At 41.3% G+C, this 15,918-nt stretch overlaps 1 protein-coding gene across 1 annotated transcript; it reads left to right on the plus strand.

Annotated features, from left to right (window-relative positions):
* The first annotated feature begins 1,715 nt into the window (after positions 1-1,715).
* Positions 1,716-14,002, plus strand: LOC149446232 (amino acid transporter heavy chain SLC3A2-like). Its single transcript, XM_089652868.1, has 10 exons — positions 1,716-1,798; positions 2,004-2,447; positions 3,573-3,740; positions 5,047-5,150; positions 5,255-5,326; positions 5,419-5,483; positions 5,565-5,751; positions 8,551-8,691; positions 8,914-9,024; positions 13,047-14,002. The coding sequence occupies exons 1-10, from the start codon at positions 1,747-1,749 to the stop codon at positions 13,392-13,394; spliced, it is 1,692 nt and encodes a 563-aa protein (XP_089508994.1). The 5' UTR covers positions 1,716-1,746; the 3' UTR covers positions 13,395-14,002.
* Positions 14,003-15,918: the final 1,916 nt, after the last annotated feature.

Genomic DNA, 15,918 nt, shown 5'->3' on the forward strand with positions numbered 1-15,918 from the left:
TTGGAACAAAACTTTTGATGGTTCTGTGATCATGCCCCAATATCTTAGCAATTTCCAGAGTACTGCATCCCTCTGAAAGACTTTTTACAATTATTTACTTTTCAGAGTGAGTTTTTTGGCCCATTTTTCTGAGGAAAAGAAGCTTCCTAATAATTATGCAAACCTTAATATAGGGTGTTGATTTGTTAGGCCACACCCTCCCTCATTACCAGGGGTGGACTGACAACTCATGGGACCCCCGGGCAATAGGGGATCATGGGGCCCCTGTGTCCTTGCCCAAACTCAAAAAAGCCTATGAAAAAGGTACCAGGGGCATCTCATGGGGCCCCCTATTGACCCCGGGCCCTCGGGCAGTGCCCGAGTTTCCAAATGGTCAGTCCGCCCCTGCTCATTACACAAATACACATCACCTGATATGATACCTTAAATCCAATAAGCATTCATAAGTTTATACAACTGGAGTATTAAATCCAATAAGCATACATCAGGTTTATACAGCTTGGAGTTGGACAATATACATAAAGATGATGATTTGATCAGAATACTCACTTTGCTAATAATTGTGCACACAGTGTATGAGAGTGCTCACTAGCACCACCAGTTCATTGAGAACTACAAGGCGTTCGCCACAGTGGCGGACAATACTTGTAGTTCATCCATTTACAGAACTGTGTGAATGAAAGTTACGGCTGTGGGGGCGCTGTCATGGGGGAGGGGGTGGTGCAGGCAGGGGCTGTGTAGTAATATGTTAGTAAAGGTGAACTTATCCTTTAATTAAAGGATATAAAGTTTGGTGTTTGGGTTTTTTATGATTTCAGCTCTTTGATTGGGCAAGGTGTATTAAAGAATATGTTGCCCGGGAAATCACCTAAACAAGAGGCTGGCTGAGGGGTGGGAATGACCTAGCTGCCTTCAGCTCATTGGAGTAAAAGTTTGGAGTTTGGCAGACACCCAAGCTCATCTCTTTTGAGGACATGGAAGCTTTGCTAGGAAGGGCTTTTCTGCGCCCCCACTTTCCCTGCAAAATAGCCCCCCAATGTTAAAAGGCATGTGGCACGGCAGGATACTGGAAGGGCGGGTGGGGGAGGCTGCACGCTTGTTGCCCTCCTTTTCCTGGCCACCCAGGCTGCATGCCTGGACATTAGTCTGGTTGAAATATGAAAGGCAAAGTTTAATTAATTTTTTATTTTTTTTGTTTAAATCAACATTGGGGTCAGTACTTACATTTAAGGCCTGTAGCGTACACCCATGCGAGGGCTGAGGGCTGTGTTTGCCCACATGGGGAGGCACAGGTGTTCCGTACATTCCTGTGCAGGTAGTTCCATTCATGTCATCTAGGATGCAGCGGCTGCATGGACACAGCCGCTACTCCCAATTTGACAGCCGTGCGGGTGCATGGCCGCGAAAGCAGACACGTTGAAGAGCAATGCAGGGATGGAAATGGGCCCCTTTAGAAATAACGGAGCCCTAAAACATGCAGGAAAATGTATGACAATGCATCCAACGTGAATGAGCAGACATAAAAGGATTTTAAATGTAATTAATAGTATTTCTTGTATCTTACATTGTCTAAAACATCCGTCCTGTGCATATGGTCTGTTTTTAACTGTATTTTTTATGTTCTATTTTCCTGTCCTTTGAGTATTTTGTCCGAGGGCAAACTGTTCAGTTCCTCCTTAAGAGGACAAAGAGGCTGTGCTTGTAGTAAAGGGAGGGGCAGAGGTTGTATTTAAATGACAGCCATTCATGCATAGCAGACTCAACTCTCTACAGCTGCCTGAGAACTTTGTAGAAACTGGTGAGGAAATTCTTAGTTGTGTTTGTGTCAGTCAGATAATGCTATAGCCTGGTCTTACAGGATTGAGAAAAATCATACTTTCTCAATAAAATCTCTGTTTGTTTATAAGTATCTTATATAGTAGTATAGTGTTGTATCATTGATGTACTGTATATACTTATGTTACTTTATTATTACATTATCTTTATTTTTCTGCTTTGATCAGCCGCATCAGACATGACACAAGATACAGCCCTAGACATGAAGGACGTTGAGCTGAATGAGATTGACCCAGAAAAGCAACCTATGGCCGCAGGGGCTGAGGACCCTCCAGTTGACGGAGTCAATGAAAAAAATGGTGTTGTTAAAGTTAAACTGGAGGATGACGATGATGACAGCAGCCGGGCCAAGAAGTTTACTGGCCTGTCAAAGGAAGAGCTTCTGAAAGTGGCCGGCACCCCAGGGTGGGTGAAAGTCCGCTGGGCTCTTCTGATCCTGTTCTGGCTAGGATGGTTAGGAATGCTGGCTGGGGCAGTCGTTATCATTGTCCAAGCTCCCCGCTGCCGTCCTTTACCTGTAATGGAGTGGTGGAACAAGGGACCTCTTTATCAACTGGGAGACCCCAAGACCTTCCAAGATTCAAATTCTGATGGAGTTGGTGATATTTTTGGTGAGTAAAAAATAAATATAGTGATTTTTAGCATTGTGGATGATTGAGTCAAGTTATGTGAAGTTTAGACATATGCAGGGGCGGACTGACCATTTGAAAACTCGGGCACTGCCCGAGGGCCTGGGATCAGTAGGGGGCCCCATGAGATGCCCCTGGTACCTTTTTCATAGGCTTCTTTGAGTTTGGGCAAGGATACAGGGGCCCCATGATCCCCTATTGCCCGGGGGCCCCATGAGTTGTCAGTCCGCCCCTGGACATATGTCTTCAGGATCATAGGTCTTTTCTAATGTGGACATCTGACTAGTGCTAGATTATCACTGCACCAGTTGTATTCAGATCTCTGCCCAAGATACTAGCTCATACATGTGCTACTAGTCGGCTGATGTAAGAGTGACACAGCATGACAGGATTGCATCAGGCAGTAGTGCAGGAAGTTGATCTGTACCAGTCTGAGCTGGTCTGAAAATCTGTTGCATGAACGTCATTGTATTGCGCTTATAGTCATATGGTTTAGATTGAAATTTAAAATAGATATATTAAATCACTGTATATAGTTGTGTGTTGCTAAAGTGCTACTTTTGTAAACAGCTAAGGACAAATATTCAGTGACCCAAAATTAAATGTCTAAAAGAGGGGAAAAAAAGCACAACACCTCCTGAACATATTATATAGTACATTTATTACAAAATGTTTGGTATTCTTGTGCTGCTTTAATACTGTACCTGCTGCTGTACCTTTCCTTTTCAAAATGTCACGTGCCTGCCTGTTATATTGATCCAATGGCTTCATTATTTTTGAGTCACTACAACATTTATGGAGATCAGGAGTTCTGACGTTTGAGTTGCCTAGCAGCATGTAGTGATTTGACATGAAAGTTTTGAGGCTGAAATGCTAGTTGCCAGGCACTTAGCATTTTCAGAGGAAGGTCATTATTGAAAGACTACCAATTTTAAGTTGATTTAGTTGATCATTTCAATAGTTCATTAAAGACACTGGTAACTTAACAGAAGTGACTGAATCTCTTGGTCACACACTAGTCCAGTGTTTGCTTTTCTTTAATGTGTGTAAACAATATGCTGAAACTCTCAACTGTACTGATGTATATTACATTTTTACTTTGTTTAGGTATTCAAGAACGCCTGGATTCCCTCAGCACACTCAAGGTGAAAGGTTTGGTGGTTGGACCTCTGCATGCTCCTTTAGAGCTTTCAGATACTAAGCTCACAGAAATTGATCCCAATTATGGCACAATGGAAGACTTTAAAAAGTTGTTAGAGGCAGCACGTAAAAAGAGTGAGTATGCTTTCTCTATAAATCTGTGCTCTTAACTGAATTATTATACACAACAGACATTCAGGGGTTAATTACTAAAGCGGGAGAGTGCACAATCAGGCTCATTTCTGCATAGAAACCAATCAGCTTCCAGGTTTTATTGCCAAAGCTGAGGTTAGAAGCTGATTGGTTTCTATGTAGAAGTGAGCCTGATTTTGCACTCTCCAGCTTTAGCGAATAAAACCCCTCAGTGTCCTTCTATAGGAGTTAAAGTGATTCTAAAGGCTTGTTTTTGAAAAAAAAAAAAGAAACTTCAAACTTACCTGCTGTGTGCAGTGATTTTTTACAGAGCAGTCCGGATCCTCCTCTTCTCGGGTGCCCCACAGGCTCTTCTGGCCCCTCCCTCCTGTTGGGAGCCCCCACAGCAAGCAGCTTGCTATGGGGCATCCGCGGCTCGGCCCTGCCCCCTCTCTCTTCTCATTGGCTGTGATTGACAGCAGTGGGAGCCAATGGCTCCCGCTTCTGTCTCAGCCAGTGAGAAGAGGAAGTCCGAGAGTCCAGTGCACATCGCTGGATCGAGAGGGGGCTTAGGTGAGTATTTGGGGGGGAGGGTGCTGCACAAAGAAGGTTTTTAACCTTCATGCATAGAATGCATGAAGGTAAAAAACCTTGAGCCTTTAGAACCAGTTTAAGGGGGTTTTGTATATTACATCTTTACATTGCTGAAGCAGCTATTTTAGCATGGCACCCTCATTTGGGATACCAAGTCTATCAGACATGTTAAAGAATTGAACTATCTGGATGTTATTTGGGTAAAAGGCAGTAAATTATAGTAAAGATGCCCATACATGGTTTGGTGTGGATGCAGGAATCCTCCCTGATCCGTCTTTGTATTCTGACAGTGGGGAGGCTTTCCTGCCATTAGAATTTACAGATCAGTGCTGCAGCACTGATCGAACTGAAATTTTCCAGTAGTAGTAGTAGTATTTGTTAGTAGTTGCTTGATAGATTTATTTCTCATAGATGGTTCCTGCTTAACCGGCCAAATTTCAATCCATGTATGGCATGATTAATTCTTTAATTTAGCTACACTAAAGCTGAAATCACCTTGTTAATGGGCAGCTGCCTAAAACTTGTCATTGTTCTTAAATAATGTCTCTATACATCATGCCCCAGTTAAAATGAACACATGATGAATTATGAGGCTCTTTTTATGATTATTGTGTCTATTTCCCCACAAACTGTCTGTCTGCTGTGTGTTAAGATTATGTATAAATAAGAGCCTAGCAGTTGAAACAATTAACAGCTATGTCCTTTCTTTTTTCAGGTATTCAGATCATTTTGGATCTCACTCCAAACCATGGTGGCAGCAGTGCTTGGTTTAATTACAGCGTGACAGCACAAGATGGTGAACTCCTGGAAAAAATTAAGGTGAGCTTTATTGCTTGTGGATTTATATTGATATTTTCACTCCATTACAAAAAAGTAATATAGAGCAGAAAGAGCTGTTTTTTTTAACTGCTTTCTTTTTGTAGGAAGCCATGAATTTTTGGCTTGATTTTGGTGTTGGAGGAATTTATTTCAATGGGATGGAGAACATAGATAATGTAAGTAATATCTGAGTGAAATTAGCATTTCATTGACAAAATGACTTTTTTGTTTTTTTTACTGACATGTATTCACATCTCTGATATTATAGCCAGGTGAGATTATTGAAGAACTGAGGAACATTACTGCCAACCACAGCTCAGATGGGAAAGCAAGGTGAATATTATACCTAATTCTTGACTGAGCATACTTTTTTTTTGCTGAATTATCATAATGTTTTATCTTTCACCTTGACAGGGTGCTGCTTGTCTCAGCTAATGACCCTCACAGCGACAAAATGCTAACCATGCTGAATGACACTGCCAGCGGCATGTTAACTGCACGCTACCTGATCCATAACGACAACTCCAGTGGCAGCTCCTTGGGAGAGCGCATCAAGCAGTACCAACAGGTTACCAGTGAACAGGACTGGATCCTGTGGGCGGTAAGTGCAGCTATAGTAGGATGTTGAGGAAGACACTGTGGATGCAGCTACATACACTAAAGCAAATAAAAAATTGTGTTTATTACATTAGGAGCAAATTTGTGTTTTATACAGCAAAACTGTTGTATGAGGTTGCCCGCCTAAATTAAAAGATGGGCAAACCACACATAGTTACATAGTTAGTCTGGATGAAAAAAGACAAAAGTCCATCCAGTTAAACCATAGAAAAAAGAAAAAAAAAAAAGTTATAATCCTATACCCACAGTTGATCCAGAGGAAGGCAAAAAAAACCCCCCCAGCAAAGCATGATCCAATTTGCACCTGCTGGGAAAAAAATTCCTTCCTGATCCCCCGAGAGGCAATCGGATATTCCCTGGATCAACTTTACCTATAAATGTTAGTATCCAGTTATATTCTGTGTATCTAAGAAAGAATCCAGGACTTTTTTGAAGCAATCCACTGAGCTGGCCAGAACCAACTCTTGAGGGAGTCTATTCCACATTTTCACAGCTCTCACTGTGAAGAAACCTTTCCGTGTTTGGAGAATAAATTTCTTTTCCTCCAGACGTAAAGAGTGCCCCCTTGTCCTCTGTGATGACCTCCGGGTAAATAGCTCTACACCGAGTTCACTATATGAACCACTGATGTATTTATACATGGAGATCATATCCCCCCTTAATCTCCTCTTCTCAAGAGAGAATAAATTCAGTTCCTCTAATCTTTCCTCATAGCTGAGCTCCTCCATGCCTCGTGTCAGTTTAGTTGCCCTTCTCTGTACTTTGTCCAGTTCCCCAATGTTCTTTTTGTGAATTGGTGCCCAAAACTGAACTGCATATTCCAGATGAGGTGTTACTAATGATTTGTACAGGGGTAATAGGATATCTCTCTCTCTGGAGTCTATACTTCTTTTAATACAAGAGAGGATTTTGCTTGCTTTAGAAACTGCAGCTTGGCATTGCGCACAGATCTTAAAATTACTCCTCTGACTCCACAGGGGTATATGGTAATCTCTGTTACCTTCGCATATAACATTCCATCATAATCATCCAGAAGAGAAGGAAACAAAGGAACATCATTTCCTGGTAATGTGCATGTGTACAGCCTTGTGTGTTTATGCGATGAGGTCACAGGTTCTGGTCTCTGCCAAATGCGTTTTGTCCAGTCATCCTCTACATCCATGATGATGAGGATAACAGCGTTTACCATATACCCCACAGAGTAAGAGTATTTTAAGATTTGCACCGTTTGCCCATTACAAGGTGAGCTCATCACCATTTGGGTGTCCCTGGGAGAGTAGTGGTACCTGTTTGGAAGAATTGGAGTGAGATTGTCTCATTTGTGGTCATCACTTAATCAGTGGACTCTGCACTATATGATTTATTTGCACTGGAGCACTTGTGTATCCAAAAGTAAAGAAGATAATGAATGATACATTGGTAATTTACTAAAATTGGAGCAGACAAAATCTTGAGCTGCTGTGCATCGTAACATGCTTTTAGCTTCAGCTTGTTCAGTTAAACTTTGAAAATGAAAGCTAGAAGCTAATTGGGTTCCATGCACAGCTGCTGCAGATTCTGTTTGCTCCAGACTTGGTAAATTATCCTCTTTTTCGGTTAAACATATATGAATTGCATGCCTAGCCCCTATATCTGCATTTGATTTATATTTCTATCTATAGCTATTGGTACTGTTTACTCCTTTTATTTGCACTTACTAGCTTTTTGATATTTTTACAGCATGTAGTATGGATTTTAGGCTTCAGTTAGCACTTTAGGAAGCAAAGAATTTTAGGTGTACTTTAGGAGCGTTAAAGCAATGCAGAATCGTTTTCTTACACTCATCAAAGCGATAAGAGATCTTTCTTTAATGCAGCCTAAGAAATCTACTTAACAATAGTCTCCTTTAAACCAAAGCTTGTTTCATATGACTATTCTTCAAATTTACAAAATAAATGTAGAAAAAAATAGTAATAGAAATATTCAATTTCATATTGTTATATGCACTGGAATATCACCTGAAATATACAGTATGTGCATGTTGGAAAGAAAAAGCAGTATAAGAAGTATATGTACAGATGATCTTATTTACCCATATATTACCCCTACAAGTCATTTTCTCATACAATGAAAAAAATTAAGCGATGCAACAATTATGACATGTATTTAGAGATGAGAATCACCATAGACCTCTGATGTTGAACTCATAGGTTCCTTAAGCCTAGTATACACTGGCTGAATGTTGGGCAGCATCAGCAGGTTCAATAAAGAAACATTCGACATTCGGCCTGTGTGTATGGCGACCGGTCAGACAGAAGCCTGCCATTCATCCGACTTCTGACAAAGGGGCATGACCAAAAAAAGGTCTGCCAATTTGGCATCCGGTCACTGCTCTCAGCCAATGGCCGCAATATTCTGGCGGGGGTGCAGAATCTAACATCAGATTGTTAGTACAGCAGCTCCTCCTGAGCTCTGCAGTTTTTTTTTTTTTTTCAGCCTGCTTGGATGAACAAAAAAAAACTGCTAGTGTGTACCAGGCTTAAGGCACTATGCTACACAAACTGTGAGTAGTTTATCTGATATGCAGTGAGTTGATTTGTATGATAGAGGACAAAGGAATCTTCCAAAAGTGTGTTTTATTAATGATCAGAAACCCTTGGATTATGGAACCTCTGTTGATAAGGTACTGGGGTTTTTATGTCTAGAACTTTTGCCAGGATATTGTGAATCCAGCATATTGATTACTGTAAATACCTCTGCATGATATTTTAAGACAAATCTTATGTAACATCTTTCCCCACAGGTCAGACCACGATTGGGACACATGGCCTCTGCAGTGCACGAGAAGCTGCTGCGTGTTTACCAGCTGCTGCTTTTCACTCTTCAAGGCACACCTCTTACTTTGTATGGGGATGAAATTGGACTCAAAGACTTGCCTGGACAAGTAAGTTACATTTGCACAATCACTTGTGACTTTTATTAGCTTTCTTGTCTGTTGCTATTGCTTACTAAAGTCGGGCAGCAGAAAGCGGGCTATGTCTTGCCCATTATTGTTGTTATGAATCCCTGTCATGAGAGATTAATTTACAGTGATGTGGCAAAATATCCTAAACTGGTAATGTGTGTAGATTTCAAAGAGTATCTCTGACATGTTTTCTCCCCTCAGCCTGCTGCAGCCAGTTCTCCTTACATGCAGTGGGATGATAGCACAAACCATGGATTTTCTAATGGATTACCAGACAGGAGCTCAAATGTCAATGAGAACATCACATTTAAGGTGAGAATTGCTATATAATTCACTGAGGATAAACAGGTTAAAATGCCCAGAGATGACCTGGGAGTTGGTGGGGGAATAATTAGCCAGCTTAGCTAACCTTTCCTGATTGTTGCTGACCACCCTGATAAACCTGCTCTGCGATTCCTCTCTCTGCCCTTCCCCTATGGAATGCTCTGCAAGTGATCTAATGAACAGCTTTCTCAAAGATCAATTGGATCCTGCCTGCTCAAAAAACTGTCTTTCCCAATATACTGTATATAAGCACCTTTAGGCTACCCACTTTTGGATGATCTAACCACTGCACAGTTGTTCAGTGGAACCAAAGTGACGTTTGTTTCATTCACATATGCACTTTCGTGTACCGAACTTCTGGCTCTGGTCTGCTATCAAGAGAATGGTGATTATCCAAGAAAGAGTTGAAAAAATGGTGGTTCTTTAATGCCAGTTCTCCAGGTCTTCATCAGATGTGAGCTAGTTTCTTGATCAAACTGTAACTGGCCACATTGGGGAATGATTATCTTATGTCCAAGGATGGCCTAAATATGTTCATATGGATACGTTTGCCAGACAACTGATTAGTAAACACCACAAGCTGAGGCTTACCAGCAATGGTGATCAAACAATTTAGAATACTGTGTTTAAAGTGGAGCTCCACCCAAAAGGGGAAGTTCCGCTTTAAAGACTGGTTCCCCGCTCCCCATTAAGGATTGGCACTTTTGGGGGGTGGGGGGGGGGGCGAATTTGACAGGTACCTGCTCCCACTTCTGCTCCGATCGCCTAGGCAATCGGAAATGGAAGCTGTCCTCCCTTCCTCCCTCCCCGTAGTCTTGTGGGACACGTGACAGGTCCCAAAAGACTACAGGACCATTCAGGAAGTGCAGCGCTACTCGCGCATGCACAGTGGGCACCCAGCTGTGAAGCCACAAGCTGTCACAGCCGGGTGCCGACACTGAAGATTTCGGCGCCCAGGGAGAGAAGACGGCCAGTAAAACGGGCTGAAGGGGACACCGCTGGACCAAGGCACAGGCGAGTGTGTGTTTTTTAAAAGTCAGCAGCTACAGTTTAGACAGCGTGAGTGGAACTCCGTTTTAATCTCTATTTTCCCCCTGATAAGACAGGGCTGGAAAGTGTCTACAGCATGTCTCCCCCACCAGCTCTATATGTTTAAACATAAATAGGCACTAGAGGGGGTTCGGATCATAGAAGATTAGCTTTACTATAGCAGTGTTCATAAGATTTCTTTTTGTTTAGGGTTAAATCAGTACACATTAGTTCTTAACAAAGTTATATGACACATAAGACACTGCATACTAGCATATTATAACAGATTTACCTGTAAAGGAAGCCCACCAATGCTCCGTTATTCGTGCACTGGCACTTCCACCTTCACCAGGTCTCCCTTCCAAGTTCACCTTGTTCGGCTGCTTGAATGGTCGGGCCACAATGATGTGACTCCAATGCGCAAGTGTGGGAGTGACATCTCCACTGCACAGAGCGGGTGCTGCAATGTACCCTGAGATGTGAATGTGTGACTCGGTGTAAATTATCGTTGATTCGCTGATGGGCACAAGGAAGCATTTATGGCAGAAAAAAACAATCTGGTCTCTTCTGCCATAAAATCCCTGCCTGTCAGCGTTTTTTTTTTAATTTAATATCACTTTAAACCCCATTACAAGAACAATACATTTTAAACCTGTACAAATGTCCTGGACTTCAGAGATAAAAGTCTTGTTACTGATAACTTCTGATTAGAAATGTAGCAGTAATGCAACAATTGACCTTTATTCCCTGCAATAACTTTTTTCTTGCATGTATTTATTGCTTTATAATCAGTGCCCCCGTCCCTATATTAAAGTCCACTAGGCAGCCGGTTTTATTATTGCTGCCTTTAGCATTCCAGGCAGCAGGGATCTTTCTTCCTCCTGACTCAGCGGATTTCATTGTTCTCAGATAATCTCTTGTCAGCAAGTTCTTAGGAACAACCTTTGCCCTACTTAGCAACCAAGTTTCAGACAAACAGAAAAGTGTTTCTAAACTAAAAGCTGTATTATCTTGCTAGACCTGTAAAAATTCCCTTTTAATATTTGGATTTATTTATAAAGCAGTTTAGCCTCCTAGAAAAGCTTAGTAATTAGTTTTTGAAAATATGTAGATTTATACTGTTAAGTACTTATAGCATAACACAGTATGAGTTATTTCTGACATTTTTCAGCTAATTTGGATTTCAAAGAGGATTATGGGAGGCTGACTGCAAATGTGGTTATGTGACAAGAATCATGCTGTTTGCAGTAAACCATACTACTAGCCTAAATGGAAATATCCCACATTCTGATATGGTTCTGAAATGGTTACATACAGCGCCTTGAATAAGTATTCATACCCCTTGAAATTTTCTATATTTTGGCATGTTACAACCAAAAACGTAAATGTATTTTATTGGGATTTTATGTGATAGACCAACACAAAGTGGCACATAATTGTAAAGTGGAAGGAAAATGATAAATGGTTTTCAAAATGTTTTACAAATAAATATGTGAAAAGTGTAGCGTGCATTTGTATTCAGCCCCCCTGAGCCAATACTTTGTAGAATCACCTTTCGCTGCAATTACAGCTGCAAGTCTTTAAGTCTTTTTGGGGATGTCTCTACCAGCTTTGCACATCTAGAGAATGAAATTTTTGCCTGCTCTTCTTTGCAAAATAGCTCAAGCTCTGTCAGATTGGATGGAGAGCGTCTGTGAACAGCAATTTTCAAGTCTTGCCACAGATTCTCATTTGGATTTCGTTCTGGACTTTGACTGGGTCATTCTAACCCATGAATATGCTTTGATCTAAACCATTCCATTGTAGCTCTGGCTGTATGTTTAGGGTCATTGTCCTGCTGGAAGGTGAACCTCCACCCCAGTCTCAAGACTATTGCAGACTGTAACTGATTTTCTTCTAAGATTGCCCTGTATTTGGCTCCATCCAGGTTCCTATCAACTCTGACCAGCTTCCCTGTCCCTGCTGAAGAAAAGCATTCCCACAACATAATGCTGCCACCACCATGTTTCACGGTGGTGATGGGGATTGTTAGTTTTCCACCACACAGTGTTTTAGGCCAAAATGTTTCATTTTGGTCTCATCTGACCAGAGCACCTTCTTCTACATGTTTGCTCTGTCCCCCACATGGCTTCTCCCAAACTGCAAACGGGACTTATGGCTTTTTTTTAACCATGGCTTTCTTTGTGCCACTCTTCCATAAAGGCCAGATTTGTAGAGTGAATGACTAATAGTTGTCCTGTGGACAGATTCTCCCACCTGAACTGTGGATCTCTGCAGCTCCTCTAGAGTTACCATGGGCTTCTTGGCTGGTTCTCTGATCAATGCTCTTCTTCCCCAGCCTGTCAGTTTAGGTGGACGGCCATGTCCTGGTAGCTTTGCAGTTGTGCCATCCTCTTTCCATTTTTGGATGATGGATTGAACAGTGCTCTGTGAGATGTTCAAAGCTATGGATATTTTTTTAATAACCTAACCCTGCTTTAAACTTTATTCCTGACCTGTCTGGTGTGTTCCTTGGCCTTTATGATGCTGCTTGTTCACTAATGTTCTCTAACAAACCTCTGAGGGCTTCACAGAACAGCTGTATTTATTCTGAGTACAGATTACACACATGTGGACTCTGTTTACTAATTAGGTGACTTCTGAATGTAATTGGTTCCACTAGATTTTAGTTAGGGGTATCCAAGTAAAGGGGGGCTGAATACAAATGCACGCCACACTTTTCAGATATTTATTTGTAAAAAAAAAGTTTGAACACCATTTATCATTTTCCTTCCACTTCACAATTATGTGCTGGTCTATCACATAAAATCCCAATAAAATACATTTACATTTTTGGTTGTAAGATGGCAAAATGCAAAAAAGTTCAAGGGGTACGAATACTTTTTTAAGGCACTGTATACCTCTGCAACTAACATTGATACTATAGAATCACTTTTTGGTTATCTTGAAAAGAAAATCTGACCTATTCACTTTATTTCTAGGGACAAGAGAACAATAAGAATTCAATCCTCAGTGTGTACAAACGTTTGAGTGAGCTGCGTGGAAAAGAGCGATCACTTCTGCATGGAGATTTCACACTACTCTACCAAAATGACAAAACACTAGCATACGAGCGCAGTTGGGACCAAAATGAAAGATATGTGTCTGTATTAAACTTTGATCCAGAAATGGAGAGAAGTTTGACAATTGAGCACAAAAACATACCAGAGAAGTGTACGGTAGTGATGAGCTCAAACTCAGAGAGGAAGGAGGATAGCAGTATCTCTCTAAAGGATCTGAAGTTGGTACCAGGAGAGGCTCTACTGCTCAAATACCCCTACACCAGTTAAATCCTCCTATAATCCTCCTTTCACATTCCATATTCTGACCCTATTATTTCACATCAAGAGGCTCACTATGTAAGGAAATAGCTACACATATATATATTTTTTTCACATTATCGTGTGAATGAAAAAAAAAAATACAGTTGATCAATACCTGTTTGAGAGACGTGCTGGATGGTAGCAGCTACAATTAATATCATGTGTCTGCCACTGGTCTTACAGACATAAATATTATGTGTAGCCATGTCCTTACTCCTCCCCAAATCCCTTTTCTCTTCTCCCTCCCTTTCATTCACCATAACAGCAAAAGGGTAACATTTGCTGCAGCATTATAGGTTTTCAGGTTGATGTTTATACAGGAAAAGGTACTTTAAATGCGTTAATCGCAATACATGGAGTGTTTTCATTTTTTTTTCTAACATTATGAATATTAATTGTGCACATTGATGTGCTTGTGTGATTTTCTTTTCATACAAATACAAAGGTTTGCTGCACAGTATTTGATAAAGATTTTCCTCTGCTGATTTCTGTGTGTTAGGAGAGGGACTAGTTTAAAGGGAGAAAAGTGATATGGTCAGAATAATATTCCATTAATAAAAATAGCATTTCTGTGACTGGATATTGCTGTGTGGTTATTATACATACATTATTTGGTGAAATTGCAGCTTTTGACCACTGAGGACCTGTTACAGCGTGGCATATGCCACCATACTACCCACTAACTGTTATCATGCCTGCAGAAGGAGGTTGCTAAAGATTCCCACGTTTTGGATCTTCTTCAAGAACCACTGCAATGTACAATTTCACATTAACTAAATCACATTAATAACAAATATGACCTCAAAGCATTTATTATAGCAAATGGATATTCCACAAGGCTTATTCACACCATACCAGATGTGGTAATACATGTTTTGTGCTTTGGTGCCAATTAATTTGGCCTGGCATCCCAACAATCCTTTATAATGCACATGTGCATTGCAGTGGGAAAAATGAAACCTGCCCTAAATTGTTTTGCAATTAGGTGTGTTTCAGGCCATTAATTTTGACAATGCATGCATTGCAGTGCACTGCCTTCTGATGTGAGTAAGCCCTCAAATAGATTTTGCACCCTCTAGTTTTAGTAAATAACCCCCAGTGTGTCAATATAAGACTTTAGGGGTTATATCAACTGGCTTTTGTTTGCATATCATGGGATTTGCATTTCCATATACAGTAAGCCTATGGGAAAACAAAAAAGTGTTACTGAACCCAGGACCCTGCATTTACTATATCTGGTTCTCCCACTGTACACAGAGCATGGAAATGCAATTATTTTAGTAAATACAAAGTTCTAAATACCTTTTCTCAACAGCAGCTAGAGCAGTCTTGTAACTTCTATCAGTGTTCAGCAGAGCACTGGTTAAAGCTTGTAGGAGTTTTCTTTCTGCTCTAGGAGGACGCAGAACCCCTGACCTCTGTCTGGACAGCACTGATTGGCCCTGTGCTGATTACATGCACTCCCCAAGAAAAAAAACAAAACCTCTCTAGCAATACACACCAAACTGAGCATGTGCAAAGTGTCTCCACCGTCTCCATGTCTTATCAGGTGATAAGAGGGGGACACTGGAAGAAGGGGAGTATCAGAGAAGTCAGCATCAAACAGCCTTTTTACACAATATAGAGGAACCCTCAGGGGTTTTAGGTTTCACATTAAGTATATCAAGCATGCTTCACTGAATATACAGACTGACTTTATTGTTGTGGGTTTAGTAACACTTTAACCACATCCCGCCCAGCCACTGTATAAATACGGCGGCAGGGTGGCACGGCTGGGCAAAACCACGTTTTAAAACGTTTGTTTTATAAACAGGTAGGGGGCGCGCACGAGGCCGCGGATGTCTGTTGCCGGGTCACAGCCGGTCGTTACCGGCTATGTCCCGGCGATCGGCGGCAATCGCTGACAGAGAGCACAGCTGCCGTAGCTGTGCTTTCTGTCAGTTCCCTGACAGCTCCAGGACAAGCTGATCGGGACAGAAGAGTTTCTCTCTCGCAATCAGCGGTGTCCCGTGCAGTACACACCCCCACCCCCTAGTAAAACACTCCCCTCACACAGTTAACCCTTTCCCTGAAAAATAAACGTAACCCCTTCCTCCCCAGTGCCATTAGTACAGTGTCAGTGTTTTTTTTTTTTTTGCACTGATCACTGTATTGGTGTCACTGGGGATGTCAGTGACCCCAAGTTAGTACCCCCCAATGTACCCCCCAATGTCAGAATGTCCGCCGCAGTCCCGCCATAAGTCGCTGATCGCTGCCATAAGTCACTGATTGCCGCCATAAGTCGTTGATCGCCGCCATTATTAGTATAAAAAAACTAAAAATCCCAGTATCTTTCCCGCCATTTGTAAATGCTATAACTTTCACGTAAACCAATTAATTTACACGTATTGGGTTTTTTTTTTAGCAAAGACATGTCGCAGAATGCATTTTGGCAGAAATTTATGACTAAATTTGATTTTACATTTTTTTTTACTGGACATGTCTTATAGCA

The sequence above is a fragment of the Staurois parvus genome, unplaced genomic scaffold (assembly GCF_062004578.1).
Source record: "Staurois parvus isolate SC_StPar_1 unplaced genomic scaffold, SC_StPar_1.0 ptg000694l, whole genome shotgun sequence".
Taxonomy (NCBI): Eukaryota; Metazoa; Chordata; class Amphibia; order Anura; family Ranidae; genus Staurois; species Staurois parvus.

Excerpts from the sequence above, each read along its gene's own strand:
- LOC149446232 (XM_089652868.1), top strand. The coding sequence starts at position 1,747 with ATGCATAGCAGACTCAACTCTCTACAGCTGCCTGAGAACTTTGTAGAA. Across the intron at positions 1,799-2,003 it reads TGAGAACTTTGTAGAAACTG|CCGCATCAGACATGACACAA; the intron begins GTGAGGAAATTC and ends TGCTTTGATCAG. Across the intron at positions 9,025-13,046 it reads ATGAGAACATCACATTTAAG|GGACAAGAGAACAATAAGAA; the intron begins GTGAGAATTGCT and ends CTTTATTTCTAG.